The sequence below is a fragment of the Tauraco erythrolophus genome, chromosome 1, assembly GCF_009769465.1.
Source record: "Tauraco erythrolophus isolate bTauEry1 chromosome 1, bTauEry1.pri, whole genome shotgun sequence".
NCBI lineage: Eukaryota > Metazoa > Chordata > Aves > Musophagiformes > Musophagidae > Tauraco > Tauraco erythrolophus.
The window spans coordinates 14,485,265-14,501,993 of NC_141465.1; the positions used below are offsets into that span (position 1 = coordinate 14,485,265).

The 16,729-nt window shown below is 35.2% G+C and overlaps 1 protein-coding gene across 5 annotated transcripts in view; it reads left to right on the forward strand.

Moving 5' to 3' along the window:
• ARL13B (ARF like GTPase 13B) overlaps positions 1-16,372 on the forward strand; it is a 49,703-nt gene extending 33,331 nt beyond the window's left edge. For 2 of the 5 annotated variants that reach the window (XM_086628965.1, XM_086629137.1), the window contains 7 exons: positions 1,483-1,588; positions 4,845-5,047; positions 7,399-7,495; positions 8,705-8,927; positions 9,404-9,520; positions 9,983-10,051; positions 14,831-16,372. In XM_086628965.1, coding sequence (XP_086485091.1) covers positions 1,483-1,588; positions 4,845-5,047; positions 7,399-7,495; positions 8,705-8,927; positions 9,404-9,520; positions 9,983-10,051; positions 14,831-14,907 — 892 coding nt within the window. In that variant the 3' untranslated portion in view covers positions 14,908-16,372. Of the gene's footprint in view, positions 1-1,482; positions 1,589-4,844; positions 5,048-7,398; positions 7,496-8,704; positions 8,928-9,403; positions 9,521-9,982; positions 10,052-11,539; positions 11,584-11,948; positions 11,976-14,830 lie in introns of those variants that run through there. The other 3 variants (XM_086629208.1, XM_086629284.1, XM_086629043.1) reach the window with 3 other exon arrangements.
• The last annotated feature ends 357 nt before the right edge of the window (positions 16,373-16,729 follow it).

Below are 16,729 nucleotides of genomic sequence, written 5' to 3' on the forward strand. Positions count from 1 at the left end.
TTATTAAACTTTGCTTTTAAGTGAACTCAGAGAATCATTGACCAATGTGACTGCAAGTTTACTTTTTAAAGTTTCTTCTCAGAGAATACATCTGCTTGGCTAACACATTCCTGAATACTTAGGTAAACTTACCTTACTAATCCATCCTACCTTCTTGGATGTTGACCGATTTAAATCCATTTTAATCAAGAAATTGAGGTCTCGAGGCTAGTCAAATCCTGTGAGTTTCATGAAAATTATTACTTGGAGAGACTAGAGAAACCCCCATAAGGGAAAAGATTTTGCCCTTCTGTGAGAGGTGGTTCCATACAGGTTTTGGCAATTACCTGTGCTTTTTCTTTCATGTAGTTTTCGATGTACCTTTTAGGGCTTTAGATTGGAAGCTTTTCCAGGTTCATTTCATGTGTAGAGTTTTCAGTGAAACATTAAAAAATTAGTCTTGATAAAAGGAAGTAACTTTCATTTCTGTGTGTGGTTAGAACATGGTATCACCAGGAGTTTGCTGAGGTGAAGAACTTTAGCGTTGAGGATGTTAATAATTCTGGACAGCCCTCCTGCCTTTGTAGCAGTTATTGATAACAGTGTTGAAAGGAACACAACAGCCTCTGCTTCAGGGTGAACGTCGATATTAAAGTGTGAAATAATGAATCACATTCTTTGGATGGTAAATCAGATCTGGTTTGTGCCTTTTGAAAAACACATTATTAGCTGCAGTGTTGGATGCAGTTACAGAGTGTATGGAAGACAAATCTGATCAAGAACAACAGTTCCCCAAAAACTTAACATGTTTATCTTATCTTCTTGAGTCCTCTTTGCTACCATATCTCTAAGAAATAAGACAATGATGGCACTTCATGTTACAGAATACTTATTTTGTAAGCTATGGGTTTCATACACCTTTATTTTTTTTTCTTCCCTCTAATAATAAGGTACGTTTTTAGAGCCATTCTTGCAAGTTCCTCCCTCTGAGCTTGAAGTTTTACTTACAAAGAGCAGGTTCAAAACATTACATATAAAATTGTTTGGCATCAGAGAGAAATTCTGGATAGTAGGCAGACCTGAGCTGGTCATGAAGCAGTATTATGTGGGGAAATGTGCATAGTTTAGGAAGTTGCAAAGTTCTGAACTTGATCCGTAGATTCCAGTGGATTGTATTGTGTAGCTCCAGATGTAGAACAGTAGTTTTTTACATCCGTCTTCTTAGCTTTAAAATATAATTGCTTCATCTATTAATAATTATTAAATAATTACTAAACATCTTAGCAAATATTTAATGTAAGTATCTGCTGAAAATAGTGCATGGACTAACATGTTTATTAAGTATAAAGAGCAATTAAGAATTAAAGCTGAAACAAGGCGTTTCTCTTTACTTTCTCCTTCTTCCCCTTCTTCGTCCTACTTTTGTCAAAAACTTCACTTGCGGAGATCTGAGAGTCTCTCTCATGTCAGGGTGCTAAGTGTTTCTTTTGGTCTCTTCCTTAGACTGGCAAATAAACAGGACAGAGAAGGAGCTCTGTCAGAAGCAGATGTAATCGAGTCCTTATCTCTGGAAAAGCTAGTCAATGAACACAAGTGTCTATGTCAAATTGTAAGTATATTTTAAGATGCTTCGTTTTCTAATATATGTGTAAAGCTTGCAATAAGATAGGAGATTGTGCCACATGGTGTAAAACTGAAACTAAACACCTGCAATCCCAGCAAAGGTACAGTACATATCTCTGTTCTGCAAGCAATTCTACTGTTCGCCTTGACGTTCTGCTTTTAGCAAGGATCCTCAAAATGTACTGGCTGGTCCGTTCCGAAACCAGGTAAGAATAATTAGTTACTGATGTGGTTTAAAACTTGTTTAATTGGACAGCAAATTTAATATTCCATCTTTTTAAAAAGAAGCAGGAAATGGAATTTGCCTACGTTGACATTCGGGAAGGATCGCTTTTTGGATATGATGTTTGTCTCATTTCTGTTCATAGCTAAAATCATCATTTAGTCTGAGTCACCATCTGGCAAACAGTAAGAACTTAATCTAATTCCTAGGGCATCTAATTCCCACCACAGTAGTCACTAAAGAACACTGTTAGAGCTAGTTGCTAGTAATATTTGTCCTAAACCAGCTACATTTCAGAGGTAGTATTCATAGTCACGTTAAAAAAATAGTAATAATAAACCATAAAAAAAAAAGGCGAAGGGGAGCCAAAACCAGGAATCTGCACGAAAGCTACTTAATATTGGTCAATATTTCAGATAATTTATCCAAATCAGTATTCCCTGAGGTTTTCTCTAAGCCTTTGTTTAATCAACCAGTTAACTATTTGTGGTCTTTAATTTTACCATCTTTTTCTAATTGCAATAAGAAATATTGTAAAAGATAGTAAGAGTTATGCTGTTACTAACCAAAATTAGAAGGCAATTTTGCAAAACCGTTCCAGATGGTATTTGCATTTTAAAGTTTAGAAAAGACTTTTAATTCCCTAAGGAGAGTTGCAAAGTTCATAGTGTAATACGTGTTGCTATTATTTTCTCTAGAAAGTGGAGTTATAGCAGGGCATAGCTATGTTCATTATGTCCTGATTCTTTAAGTGCTTTTCTTCAGTCAGTAGACTTTGCACTATGCATATGTAGCAATCATAAACATGAAAATTGCAAGTTCACCTTTTTTTTTTTCCAAGGGACTTGTAACAAAAATATTTTCTTGTACAGCATTATCAGTATAAAAGACCTCAAAGATTCTAGTGTATTTTTCCAGTACTTTAGAATTACTTAATTTATGACATGTTCCAGTAAAATGCTGTTCTTGTTCTCCATGTATATCTTGGGTGTAATCAACAAAGAAACTAGATCGCGTACTCTGAGTCATTTTAGCTGAAAGCAGCTGTGAGAGTCTTGCATACTCCAATGGGCAGCTTCTTTACTAGGCGTATTAAAGGTGAACATGGTCTCAAATTATTTCAATATGAAGACTCACGGGGTGAATTTAAACAGAGGCATTGTGAAATAAGATTTAAATAAAATTAGGCAAGGACCAAAAAACCTTTGGTTTGTTCTTACTCTTCTAACTAGTTTTCTTCTTGATCTTTACATTTCTCCACAAATATTAAAGAAAATGGAAGGGATCATTTGTCTCACAGTGTCTGTGAGAATGACTTTCCTATTTTTCTTTTGTATCTATATGTTCTATATTTCTAAATTTCTATATTTCGTAACTGAAATACAGCAACAGTAATCTTAGCGCAAACCAAGAAGAAAGTTGCCCCAGTACCATCTATTGTTTTATCTTCGTTTTCTCAGAGAAACAAGGTATTATTGCCTATACATCTTAGCCCTGATTAGGTTCTGCTAGAGAGTATTGTAGTGTTCTATAGTGAATAACATTCATGTTTGAACCTTAATTTAGATAAAGTAGGGACATATTAAAATGCAAACTAGATTTGGCACTCCAGGGGGACATAATAGGTCAGAAGTATTTTTTTCAGTTGTAAATCGCACATACCATATCTGACTATGGTGTCATTTAAATGCTTGTCAAATGGAGAGATAACACAGAGAATTTTTTAGGTGTTGACATTGGAGAGTTAGTCCTTTTTAATCTTCCTTCATTCATGAACACAAATCCTGAACACAATCAGTATGAAATATCATTTCTTCATGTCAAATACATAGCTGGATCTATTCAATTATTGTTCAGAGAACAGTTTAAAGACCCATACAGTGCTCCAAAACATTCTGAAAAATAGTTCTGAAGAGATCTTGAGAGGTCACGTGGTCCTTTTTCATGTTCTAAGCCAGAATCAAGCCGTATCTCTTTTGCTCCAATTCAAACTCATTATACTTGTCCTCCTGACAATGAACATGAAGAGCAAATGATTCTTTTCCTGTTTGCAGTTATGTCTTGTGTTTTTGAAGGCTATTATTATATCTCCTTGAAGCTTTTTCATCTCAAGAGAACCACTCTTGTTCCTTCAGTATTTTCTTACCAGATGTGTTTTCATGACCAATTTTGTCTGATTTTTCTCACTGTGCTCTTCTTGATCCTTCCAGTCAATCCACTTTTTTGAGTTGTTGCATGCAAGCTAGATAAAGCATTCCAAATTAATTTAGCAATGGGTTTTGCACCCATCTTCCCATAAATTTGCCTAGATCATGTTTCTCTAGCTTGCTGATGAGAATATCATGACAAGAGTTCTACTCCAGTCAAGATGCATAATATTTTGCTTCACCCCTATGCACAATACCTGTTCTCATCTAAAAAAAATGAATTGGTTTGGCAGTTTTTCTGACAAAGTCACTCGGGATTTTATTTATCCCCTCGGTGCTTATGAACAAGTCTAACATTCCTTTCATGAACTGAAGCTAAGCTGATTCTCTTGCATCTCGTTTTTTCCATTTTACTAGTTAAATATAACATGGACTATTTATAAACCAGCAGCAAAACAGAACATACATATTTGGGGTTGATAAATTATGTTTCTATATAGATGCATATATGTGGATGTGTACAGAAACAGGTGTGTAAATATATATAGCAGGTGTATATATAACAACTGTGTGTTGTAACAGGTGTGTATATATATGTCTAGAGATAGACATGCAAACATGTTTTTCTGTGCAGTATTCTAGTATTTTTGAAACGGGACTAGAAATAATGGAATTTGGTAGAACTAATGTGGGTTGGCAAAAAAACCCACCTAAATGTATAGAATACCTAAATGCAAATTAATTTCCCGTACTGCTCAGAGTTTTGCAATCTTCACAGTAAATGGTAATTGTTTAGTTGGTTTCTTGTTTTCAGTCAAGGAATGCGATCTGAACTGCAAATAATTTTCCCTTCCTTCTCTTTTTATTTACAGGAACCTTGCTCAGCTATCATGGGCTGTGGGAAGAAAATTGATAAATCAATAAAAAAGGGTTTATACTGGCTTCTACATATCATAGCAAAAGATTTTGATGCCTTAAATGAGCGCATCCAAAGAGACACTACAGAACAAAAAGCATATGAAGAACAAAAGAAACTAGAACGAGCTGAGCGAGTGAGAAGGATACGAGAAGAAAGGTATTATCTCTGTAACTTCTTCTACCTCCCCTTCCTCCCTTTCTCTAAGACACTTGATTCATTCCTGTACATAGACCTTGTGGGAACTAAGCTATCAAGGATTTAAAGCTTACAATCCAAGAGTCTCCATACTTAAAGTACAGACCTGAATGCTAGAACCTTTAAGACCTACAAGTTTTTGCCTGGATCATCACCTTTGTTTTATTGGCTCTGTGCTGGAAATTCACCGTCAATGAGAATTGCAAGGTAGTTGTGGAATAAATTTGGCCTTGTTAATGTAACTTCACAAGAGGCAAACCTAAAAAATAAATCCTGTCATTTAATCTTTAGTTACCTTCAAGTGTGTTCTAAAATAAACTTTTCTTAAGTTAGACTTCGTAACTCGCATGTGAATATCAAAGACTAGATGGGAAATTTTAATCAGCACAACTTCAGGATATCCAGCAGGTGAGGCATGGAAAGACTTAAGATGATGCAGGGAAGGGAAGCAGGACAAGTGATTTATTACTTCCCTTCAAAGCCCTTTGCGGTCATCAGCAGCCCACCATGGTTTCTGTTAGAGACTGATGTGAATCATTTTACTGGGGCATTCTTAAAAAATGTGCTGAATACCTCTGTCGTGTGTGTCCGTCCCCCCCCCCCGCTCGTCTACCCTATATATGCAGAGATTTGCGAGTCTCAGTTACTGTCAGAAGTAACTATGAAGCTACTGTGAAGTATCTTGGCTTGTACTCTTGCTGCTTTGGTTTACTTCAGCAAGTAAATTACTTAAGCACATTTTAAATACCTGGAATTTGACACAGTCTTTGTTCTTATTTCACAAACTTATTAAAAAATTATGTGCTGTTAGTGTGTGCCAGATGTCTCTGTGTAGACAAAACCCTCTGACCATGTTGGATTGTGTTGGGTTTATGCTGTGTAGCGAGGAGGACTGACTGACTGATATTTTACATATATTATGTTCCTGCTCAGTGATCTTGATTGTATTTGTTCACTGGGAGAATTGATTAGGTCTGAATTGGATTAAAGGCTTAAAAGTTTTGCTGAACTTCTTGTGTCTTGGAGGAAAGCTAACCAGTAACTTCTGCTGGTTTTGCCTGTAGCTTTGTCTTGGATGTAAGACATGGCATTAACTCTCATTTTGCTGTTTTGCATCAAGTCGATTTCTTACTGTAAGGAACAGGTTAATCTTGATTCAAGTGTAATTCTGTTTCATTCTGTGTTTTAATAATTCCCCAGACTGCTTTTTGTTTAGATTGGTTTCCCTGAATGTTTCCTTAAAGTGCATTTCCTCCACCATGTGAGTAGAAATCATCTTGTTCCAAATGGAAAACCAGAGAGAGAGGTAGTGCCAATAAGTTTTAACATAGCGCTGGCTCCTCCTTCCAAGTGGCATGGTTCACAAGTGGATCAGTGACCTCCTTGTCATTCCCATCTGTGCCTCTGAACAATGGGGTTACTTCTTCTCTCAGTACTTGCAGCTGTAAAGTTGGTGTAACAGTGACTTCCTGTGCACAAGTACCATCAAATCAATTGATGAAAAGTATTTGATGAGCATATGCTTTATTAATGATACCTTATTTAATACATAGTAATTTAATAATTCTTACACAGAGATCTGGTACATAAAAAATAACTAGTGCTGGTGCAACAACAGTAGACCGAGCATTACATGTCTTTCTGAACTTTTCTGAGCCTAGTTGAAGCAAATATGATTCCCTAATTGTTGCTACATAAACTGAATAGTCTGGTACTAGTTGTCTCTTATATATATTAAGAAAATTCTAGAATTAGGAGAAATGGAGGTGTATTAAAAATAGAAGAATAAGTTTTAGATAGTCTGGTTTCCCACCACGTAGATTTTACTATTTTTATTTCTAAATGATTGAATACCTTGAATCAATTGTTATAAAAGATTACAAGTGTGAAAATTTCAGCATGAAAATTTCAGCATACTGTTGAACAATCAAAACTTTCCAGTTACAGATGTATTCTGTAACATACCTGTCCTCAGAAACTGCTTCTGCTTCCTGAAGTGCTGATTCAACATTCTGGCACGTAGCAGCGTGTGTTTCTACCTATGCCGGAACACCTACTCGTGCTTTATTGATGTTAGCCTGTCATTGTGATTTCTGTAGAATGTTTTTCAAAATACAGCAGCGTATTGTAAAAATCAGCTGACATAAATTGGAGGGTGAATTAGATGACCTAATAAGTCTCTGTTATGTAAAATTTATGGCTTCTTCATAATTCTTTGTTCATCTTCTGCTCTTACCCTCCCCTCCCTCCCCCCCCCCCCCAAAAAAAAACAACCTCCAAAACAACAACATCATAAACACAACAAAACAAAGGGAAAGAGAAGAAGGCAGAAGTGTACCTGATGAGGAAGACCCTGAGCCTGGGAACGCTGAAAACCCCTTCCAGCCTATATCTGCTGTAATCTCTGAGGTATGAGAATATGTGGAAATCTGGATCGTGTTAGACCTACCACTAACAAATGTCCGAGAGGTAATAAGAAAAATGGTTCATTTAAAAGAATTATTCTAAGTCTGTATGCACAGCATTATTTTATTTAGCTTTTTAAATCTTAGCAGTCTTGTTTTGTGTGCATTGAATCAATGTTTTCATGTTAAGAAAATCTCCTATTATTGATTTGGGGACAAAAAGTTTTGTAGACACAGACTGAACGCATTTCCTGATTAAGCTATTGGATATTCAGGAGTGGAAAATATTCAAGGTTGATTAGTTTCTTGTAAAGTGTTTTAGTGATGTAGTGAGTCACAGAAAATCTCCCTGACTACTTCAGCTATTTAGATTTCCAAGGATAGCCTGTGTTCTGTTGAAAACAGACAACGGAGAAGTTTTCTTAGCTTTGAAATACGAGAAGCATACTAATATATAAAGTTTCCTTAACCTGTGTTTCAGAGTTCAGGTACTTCTTATTTATTGTACCATATTTTTTTATTCAGTTGATAAAAACCTCACAAAACATGTAAGCTCTCAGAGACTTTTCCGGTAATTCATTCAAACATCTACTTCTCTCCAGGACAAAAGCATCCGTATTGCTATATCTTGTAAAGTCAGCTTCGTGCAGAGTAAAAAGAGGAGGATATAGCTCCGAGTACTGCAGAGATGGTGATTTAGTGATATAGAACCTGTGAAACAGCCCGTCATTGAGTCTGTATGACACAACTGGTATTTGTCCAAATCATGGTGGCACTTTCTGGATACTTAAGCTCCGTACACATGTGTTTTGTTTTAACTAAATCATTAAAAAAAAAAAAAAGATAATTGAAGAGGAAGAAATTAGGATTTTTCTAACCTTTTGCTCAGGACTGTTGATGTTGTTTATACAGCTAGCATTTTTTTTGTCATATGACCAAAAACAAAGAAGCAAGAAAACAGGCTATAAACCTAAAGATAATTTATTTTGGTGGTAATCCTTTTTTTTATTTTTATTTTTAAATTCCTTTCCTTCCTCTGGACAGTATATTGGAAATTGAATTTCTTCACCTATTTTAAAATATTTTCTATGCTAGATGTGGGATATAAAAATATCTTAGTAATATTTTGACATTTAAAATAACCTTCCTGTCTTTTTAGTCAGTTTACAGCGGTAGAAGTTGTTAAAAAAAAAATTCTTATACTTTTTGTTAGAATGAAAAACAATTGGAAAAGAAGCGGCAAAGGTTGGAGACTGAAAAGGCTACAGTGGTCTTGAAATCACAAACAGAGCAGGAACAAATGGATGCCCAGCATTTATCAAGTAGCAGCAGCCAAAACACAAATGATAGTAGACAAGAAACGTGCAATTCTACAACTACGCAGCTTTTGCAGCATGAAGAGAATGAGCAGCAAGCCTCAGAATGCCTTGACTCGGGTAAACAGCTTCTTTTAGTGTGTCATTTAATGTTTTTCACATAGTTCTTCCCTCTGTCTGTATTATTTTTCATGATACCACACGTCAACTTAGTGTATTGCAAACACAAAAATACACCATTAGGTTTTTGTATTGGAAAATCTGCTTTGAAAAAGTGTGTATTTGTTGGTGTGACTCATACTGTAGCTGAAACTAGGTTCATTTTTATCATAATCAAATATGTGGTCCACTTTCCATCAGTACCAAGCTAAGCTGAATTGCTTTGTTATAACCTAGAGTTTGCATATATTTTATGCTCACAGTTTATTTTCTATAGCAAAATGTTGTGTATATTTTACATTTCACATAATTTTGTGTATAAGTTTGGACTGAAAACACTGATGTATCTCACCCCAACAATTGTATTAGAAGATGATCTAAGATATTCCCTGAATATAACTGCTTGATGTGTAATGCTTGATTTCTGTTTGGTCTAGATAACAGTAAGAAAAAAAATAAAAAAACAAAATTAAAAAGGGGCCACAGAGTAGAACCTGTTAATTCAGAGGACGCTGTTCCCAAAAATCCTACACCACCACCAGCTCTTCCACCAGGTAAGTGTACTAACAAACAATAATTGATTTATCAATTTGTGGTTATTAATCCTTTAAAATATCCATTTGTGAATTATGAAACTGGAATGGTCTTCATACAGACATACGCTACTAAAGCATTTTCTCTAGGAAATCTTTGATGCCGTTTCCCACTTCATGGTATGAACTTTCAGCACTACTGATTTGATCTGTTCCGTGGGGGAAGATGTTATTTTTTTCACAAAAAAAAAGTCAGAAACTTGACTACTCACTGATGAAAAAGTGATTAAAAATAACAATATTTTTAAGGGTAAATCAGTTTATTTTTAAAGTATTAGTCATTATTCACCATCTATACAATATATTACACACTTTTGGCATCTCTAAATGCTTTAATTTCTCCAAAAGAGAACTGGCTTCTGTACGTTTCATCAGAATCAAGTGCAGTCGTGGCATGTTTTGACTGTCTTTGTTTTCCTTTAGTTGGCTGGGGAACTCCCAAACTTAATAGACTTCGAAAACTTGAGCCTCTTGGTGAAACACATCATGCTGGTAATTGAAAATATTTGAGGTTTTGTACGTTTTTAAAGCATTCTCCATTGCTCATTCACTTCTACATTCATTTTATTCTTCATCTTTTTTTAATTTCTTAATGCCAGTTTTCATTGACCAAAAGCTAACCCTTTTGCTTAGCAGAAAGCATCTTTTTGATTCTTCAAGTCTTATTTCTTTTTTCACCAAAAAGAGTAAGTGCTCTCAGATTCCCTTACGAAATTTAAAGTGGCATGGGATATCAGAAGCTATGTATGGTCTGAAGTTATTTGCACAGCAGCATGCAACTAAATATTATAATGTGCCATATAACAAGGAGTAATAGGACCAGTTACTTTAAGAGTCCAAACACATATTGCATTCAACATGAAGGTTTCAAAGCATATTTCCATTGTCCATATGTAAACAGTTCATCGTTATCTGATGCAATGGGGACAGGAGCTGGGTTATCTGGATACAGGAGGAAGTCTGAGGTACTCATCAGAGAGGACACTGCGGAGATCCAGGAGGGCTTATTCATTTGGCATTCATAGTGGCTCTTTCACATCCAGGCTGGTTCTGCACTAAGCTGCCTGTTTGTTTCCACATTGGTCTTGAGATAGTCTAAAATTTCTTCTACCCACTGCTACTGTTTCCATGTGGTTTTAAAAGCATAGTCTGTCAGGTTTTTGTCATTTATTTGGTGGCGTTTTCTTGTAAAGGAAAACTAAAGACGTGTGGGCGCCTCTGAATTAAGTGCGTTATGTTAGCAACTCAAAGGAGGGACTGCAGTCCTAGCTATGGTGAAAAGCCCAACATTGATTGCTGAAGGTAGTGAGACTTCCAACTGAAAACTAGGTTGTTAGTCTGCGAGGAGAGATGTCAGTGATAAAGCTTGGGACCTGCTGCTTTATCTGAAGAGCCAGTGTCCCTGAAAGTTCACAAACTGATAGGAGAAATAAGTTTAATAACTGGAAATGTCAAGGTGTAGTAGGCAGATGCTTGATTTCTCTCTTCAGTAATGACTATTTTTGGAAGACCACGGAAGATTGTTTTTCATATGCTCATATTGCATCTTTTTCTCAGATTTAGATTATAATTTCTTCATTTTTCTTACATTTTTATTTTTCAAATTTTGAAAAGCCAAGTGAATATCAAGACATCTAGAGTAATATGAGAGGAGGATAACCAAACTAAAGCAATGGGAGCACTTAAACAGGTTGAACAAAGAAAACATTAATTGAGGAACTCATAAAGGAGCTCAGTGTGGCTGTAGTGATTATTGAGCTTAACCCTGACTTGAATTGATTGTACTACTATGTGGACGTATCTGCTGAAGGTCTGAAGCAACAGAACATGGAGCTTCTCTGCCAAAGAATCACAAGACACCTAAAGGAGAATTAAGATCTCTAAAACCTAGATACTCATTTTTCACAGAAGCATAATTCATGTGCATAAAATGTAATTTGTAGTCTTAATCCTAAAACCGTCTTGCTCTTTTTTTTAAAGGCATATAGAGAGAAGGCGTCAAGAAAGAAAAGCCAGATGAAGAGGTAGGGAGGGGAAAAAAGGGAAGAGGTGGTACTCAATTTTTATCTGTGCCTAAGGGAGATGTTGCATTTTGTAGCATGAGCGTGGGTGGGACAAAGAGAGAAAAAAAAATGCTTAAGCTAGGTTCCCTATTCACAGGTGTGTAAGTTAGTAACCTGAGATCTGTGTTAATTTAGTCTATTTGTAAAATAAGGATAATAAGTAAAGTATTTTAGAATCTCATGATGGAAAAGATGTTGGCAGGGGAACAATCTCTTGACCAGACATGTAACCATTGAGATCAGAGGAAACTTGGAGTGCTCAGGACCTTGCGGCTGAATTCAAGGCATTGCCAGCAACTTGCTGAGATTCTTTTTTTTTTTTTCAGGAATTTTGAGATACTTACAAGATCCACATATATACAGAAAATCCTCAGAAAGCAAGAAAAGGTCTATTAGGAAAGCACTATTTATAAATGAAAAAAGCTCATCAAACACATGGTCGAGCATTGTTAAACCTTTAGTTAGGTCCTGATATCAAAGAGCATCAATTACTTACATTGCTTAAAGCACTTGGTTTCTCACTCAGACCATTTGAGAGCCATAGAATCATTTAGGTTGGAAAGGACCCTTAAGATCGTTGAGTTCAACAATTAACCTAACACTACCATCTTGCACTGATTTTAACTCGCCATCTGTCCTTGCCCGTTTTCTGTCAGGCAACAGTGTTTTTCAATGAGTTTTTACATATTTTGCAGATGGAGAACCTGCTCCTGCTTGGAAACTCATTTGAGTTTTCCTAAGACCAGTGGAGCCTACCTTTGACCCATTGTTTAGAATATTCCCTGAACTGCATCTTTCTGAAAACCACCTTCTTTTTGACTCTCCCTTCAGCAGAGAAATAAATCAGATGTGGCTTTTTTCCCCCAGCTTCACCCAAAATTCACTGTAAAGGTGGTTTTAAAAGTGTTTCAGGCACTCAACCTTTGTGAAATAAAAGGGCTGCGTTTCCTTATTGGTTTCATGATTAATTGATATAAATGGCTTGAAGGCACAATTTGCAGTGAAAGCTTAGAATTTTAAAATTTTTATTTCCTTTAGCTAGGACTTTAATAAGGCTTTCTTTTCTGTGGATTTTTTTGATTCTCTGAAGTGCACCTTTTCTTATAGTAATACTGCATTCTGTTGAAGAATTTGCTTTGACAAACTGTTATTGGCTAAGTGACTGCAAAGTCTTTGTACATGGGGCAAATGAGCACATACCTTCATATAGACCAGGGTGAAAAACCTCAATTCCAGTAGGATGCATGGTAGATGCTTTTGTCAGGACTCCAGGTAAAATGGTTAGTGTCCATAAGGGCAAGGGAAAAAAAAGTATTTAGCAGTCTGCTTTTAAAAGTTTAAGGAGCCTTGGTTATGCGTAAAGGTTATTTTCAGGAGTAGTCTCAAAGTCTATGTCCAAGACCATTATCAATAAAGCATTTGATAGCTCCTCAATGGAAGTCAATCCCCTTAAGCTTCAAAACAGATATGACTTTTTGTAGTGTTGATTTCTGCCAGTCCATGGAAAAACATAGGAACAGGTGTTTATCAGTATTCATATGCATTCTAGTACAGGTCTTTGTCAGTTAGGATAGCAGTTATTCCTTTGTTTGTGTCTTAAAAATTTTTTTTTTTGAATTATCACAGACGTGGTAGACCTTACTGCTGAAATATATAAAGTTAGTGTAGTGCGAGGTTGAAACAACCTCCAAAGGTCTGGGTTTTAATGCTAGGTGTTCTCAGAGACATAAATCTGCCTTAATGATTTAATATGCCATCTGAAAAATTTAAGTGTTGGTAAGCAGGCTATTTGGTATATATATTGAGTCATTTTTGTGTCATTCTTAGCAGAGAACATTGCATTGGATGTTTAGGCAGAGTTAACAGGCAGCAGAGTCAATTATATAAATCTTTAATTATATGCTTATTTTCACTGAAAGACTGCAATTTTTCTAGTCACGTTAATGATGCTAGCACAATGCTAGGTAATGAGCATCTATTTATTGTCACTGGAGGATACATTTGCAAGAATAATAAACCTCTCTTATTATAGGAGGTAAAATTGTGTGCCAGTCCTAAAGTCATCTGCCAGACCTCAAGAAACTGCCTAATAAAAACATCCATTGTACAGGTTTTCATTTACCCTATAAGCATTTGTTGCAGTTTTGCTGCTTTTCACATGCTGCTGTAACACTGAATTAGCTCTATTAAAATATTTACAACAATAATATAAAAGTGTTGTTACTTTGCTGATTAAATGTAAGGATAACTAAAACCTTGATCCTACAGACATGTACACACATTCTTAGAGTAATGTAATCCAGCTTGCTAGCTTTTGTCGATTTTAGCTCAGGAATGCGATTTTAACACAAGTTTTTGCATATGTAGAACAAGTGGGGATATATTTTTCTTGGAAAATTGTGATTTATTAAAGCTGAATTTTGTGATGGCAGGCCATCAAGGTTTTGTTGGAGAGGACATTGTCTGTATAAACAAAATGGAGATTTGAGTGCTTCAAAAAGCTGCTTTTATTTTTCTGGATTTCTACCTGTTTCATCTTACCATCTTTCATTATTTTGCTTGTGAAATGCTTTGCATGTACCAGTCTGCATGTTTGTTTTTTCTTTTATATCAATTACAAATGTTTGGAAATATTTGTTATTCTCTTCTGATGTACTTAACTTTTCCGTGAACAATTTTACGAGTTTAAACTCCTTTATTGACAAAAGGAAATGATGCACTTTATCTAAAAATTCTTAATATAGTTCTTTTAGAAAGTTAGTATGGCTTTTGAGATAGATGCCATGCATAAATGGTCCCAAAATTTTGGATGCTGCATAGCGTTACTGTCACTTAAAACTTAATTGCAATGCAGGCTTGACTACAGCAACATTCAAATTTTGATACTTATTTTTTTCAGTTGTTATTTGTACACTTTGGATGTCTCATTTTCAATTTTTAGGCATGTTTACAGATTACGTTTGGGCTTGATCTTGCAAAAGCTGATTCATGTATAATAAAACGTAATTAAACCCGGTTTTGGCCAATACACCTCCAGACGTTAATTAGCACTATACCTGAAAGTTGCTGGTAGAAATTAGCTCTAAACGTGCAGGCTACCTAGCTTTCATTAAGGAAGCAAGAATTTACCTTGTTTAAACAACTTGAAGCAAAGGAGACGGTAAATGACAGATTAATGTGTTTTTCTTGTCTGGCATTTCTTATACAGATTTCTATGGAAAGCCTCTGCCCCCGCTGACTATACGCCAAAGACCCAACAGTGATACCCATGATGTCATTGCTTAACTGGATCACAAGTAACATTTAAAAAACACAATTAAAAAATTATATCAGAAACATTTTTTGCCCTTGAAGGAAATTTTTAAAAATGAGACTATCAACTTGTTGCAAAATAACTTGGTGATAATTAAACATGGAGTTCATTGTATCGTACTTAGTCGATCAGACTTTGTCATTTACTTTTCACATCACCAGCTCTTCTTCAGGATTTAGCATGAGATCAAGAAAAGTCATTTGGATGCTCATATGAACATGATATTGAATGTTTATTGGGTTTACTTGTGAAAATACATAGCTGTAAACCTGAAGAAAAATACCTTCAAGATCTCAAAGTACTGGATTGTACATCCTCACCAAGACCTTTCTCCAGGTGCTGCATTGGTATTTTTGCAGCTAATAAATTATTCTAAAGCATTTTGTAAGATTCATATGTGATAGGGTGAATATAGGAAGGTTATGCAACAAATACTGAGTATATTTTTCTACCTTTTTATAAAATTGTTTGAAAGTTTGAGTGGACATGCATACCTACTACCAATAAAATGAATCCTAGAAAACATGAGAAAGCTGATAGTCAAATGCATACAAATAGAGTGTGTTTGACTCTTACATTTCTCTTACTGTAGCAATACCTCTTATTAGGGATTACATTACCAGATGCGTATTTCATACTTCTGGCAATCTGAAGGGAGGGGAAGGTAGAAAGGAAAGTTTAATATAAATACATTTTATACAAAATTAATGCTATTTGAATTGTCTGAAAGTTTTCGTACGTGTTGTTTTCTTTGTTTTGTTAACTGAGTTTGGCATAGGTAATAAATTCAGTTGAAAAAATAGAGCTGAATATTGTATCATCTACTACAACGTACAAGAAAATTGCACAGAGTGAAAGTTTTGCACTAATTCAGTCATCAATTTGAATGGAAAACTGAATCAACCAGTATGCAGATAAGCTCCAGCAATTTTTAATCTCGGTAATACTAAAATACTGTCTTGAAAATTAAAGAAACCCCAGATTCTTAAGGTCTTATATAATACTATAATAATATATAATAGTTCCATGTAATGTGTTGATTTTACATATCAAAAAATCACATACAAGTGATAAATAAACAAGAAGAGTTACAATTGAATATATTCCTATTTAATTGTTTTTTCTCTTACCTTGGAGATAACCATTGGTATATTGTGTAATGGTGTATCAAATAAGAATAATTGCCACTTAGTTACAGCAAGGATCAAACCCCCATTCAAAAGTTTTTTGAAGAAGCAGTACTTAGAGATTTTCTATTACACTCTGTCTTCCATAACATGGTATTACCAAATGATTGTAGTAGATGTTAAAACAATGTGATGTATATGTTCAGCACTTTGACATTAGAAATTTTTGCCATATACCCCTTACGGCAATGAGTTGCACAAATAAACATCTACCGTATTAATCAAAATGAAATTATGAATTAAGATTTTTAAAGAGTATGTTGGGGGGGGGGGGGGTAAGAATTAGTCTTAAGAATATTAAGTTTGGAATGGGTGGAGAGGAATTTTCCAAGTTTGCTAATTTAGGGTAAGGATGAAGCAATTTGTATGTGACTGTCAGCATGTGAATACTTCTATCGTATTCGAATAGTGTAACATGGTTCAGTTTGATTATTCTCAGAATTTAGTCATTTTCACTTCAACAAACCCAATGTTAAGTGGTTGGGGATTGCATAAATGTTTGTGTGCAATCTCAATCTTATTTTTGGCTATGTTACCACGTCAATTTTTTGGCTTAAAGGCTCTACTTTCACAGGCTTATTTTTTCACAGCTTCAGTTCCTAGAAAT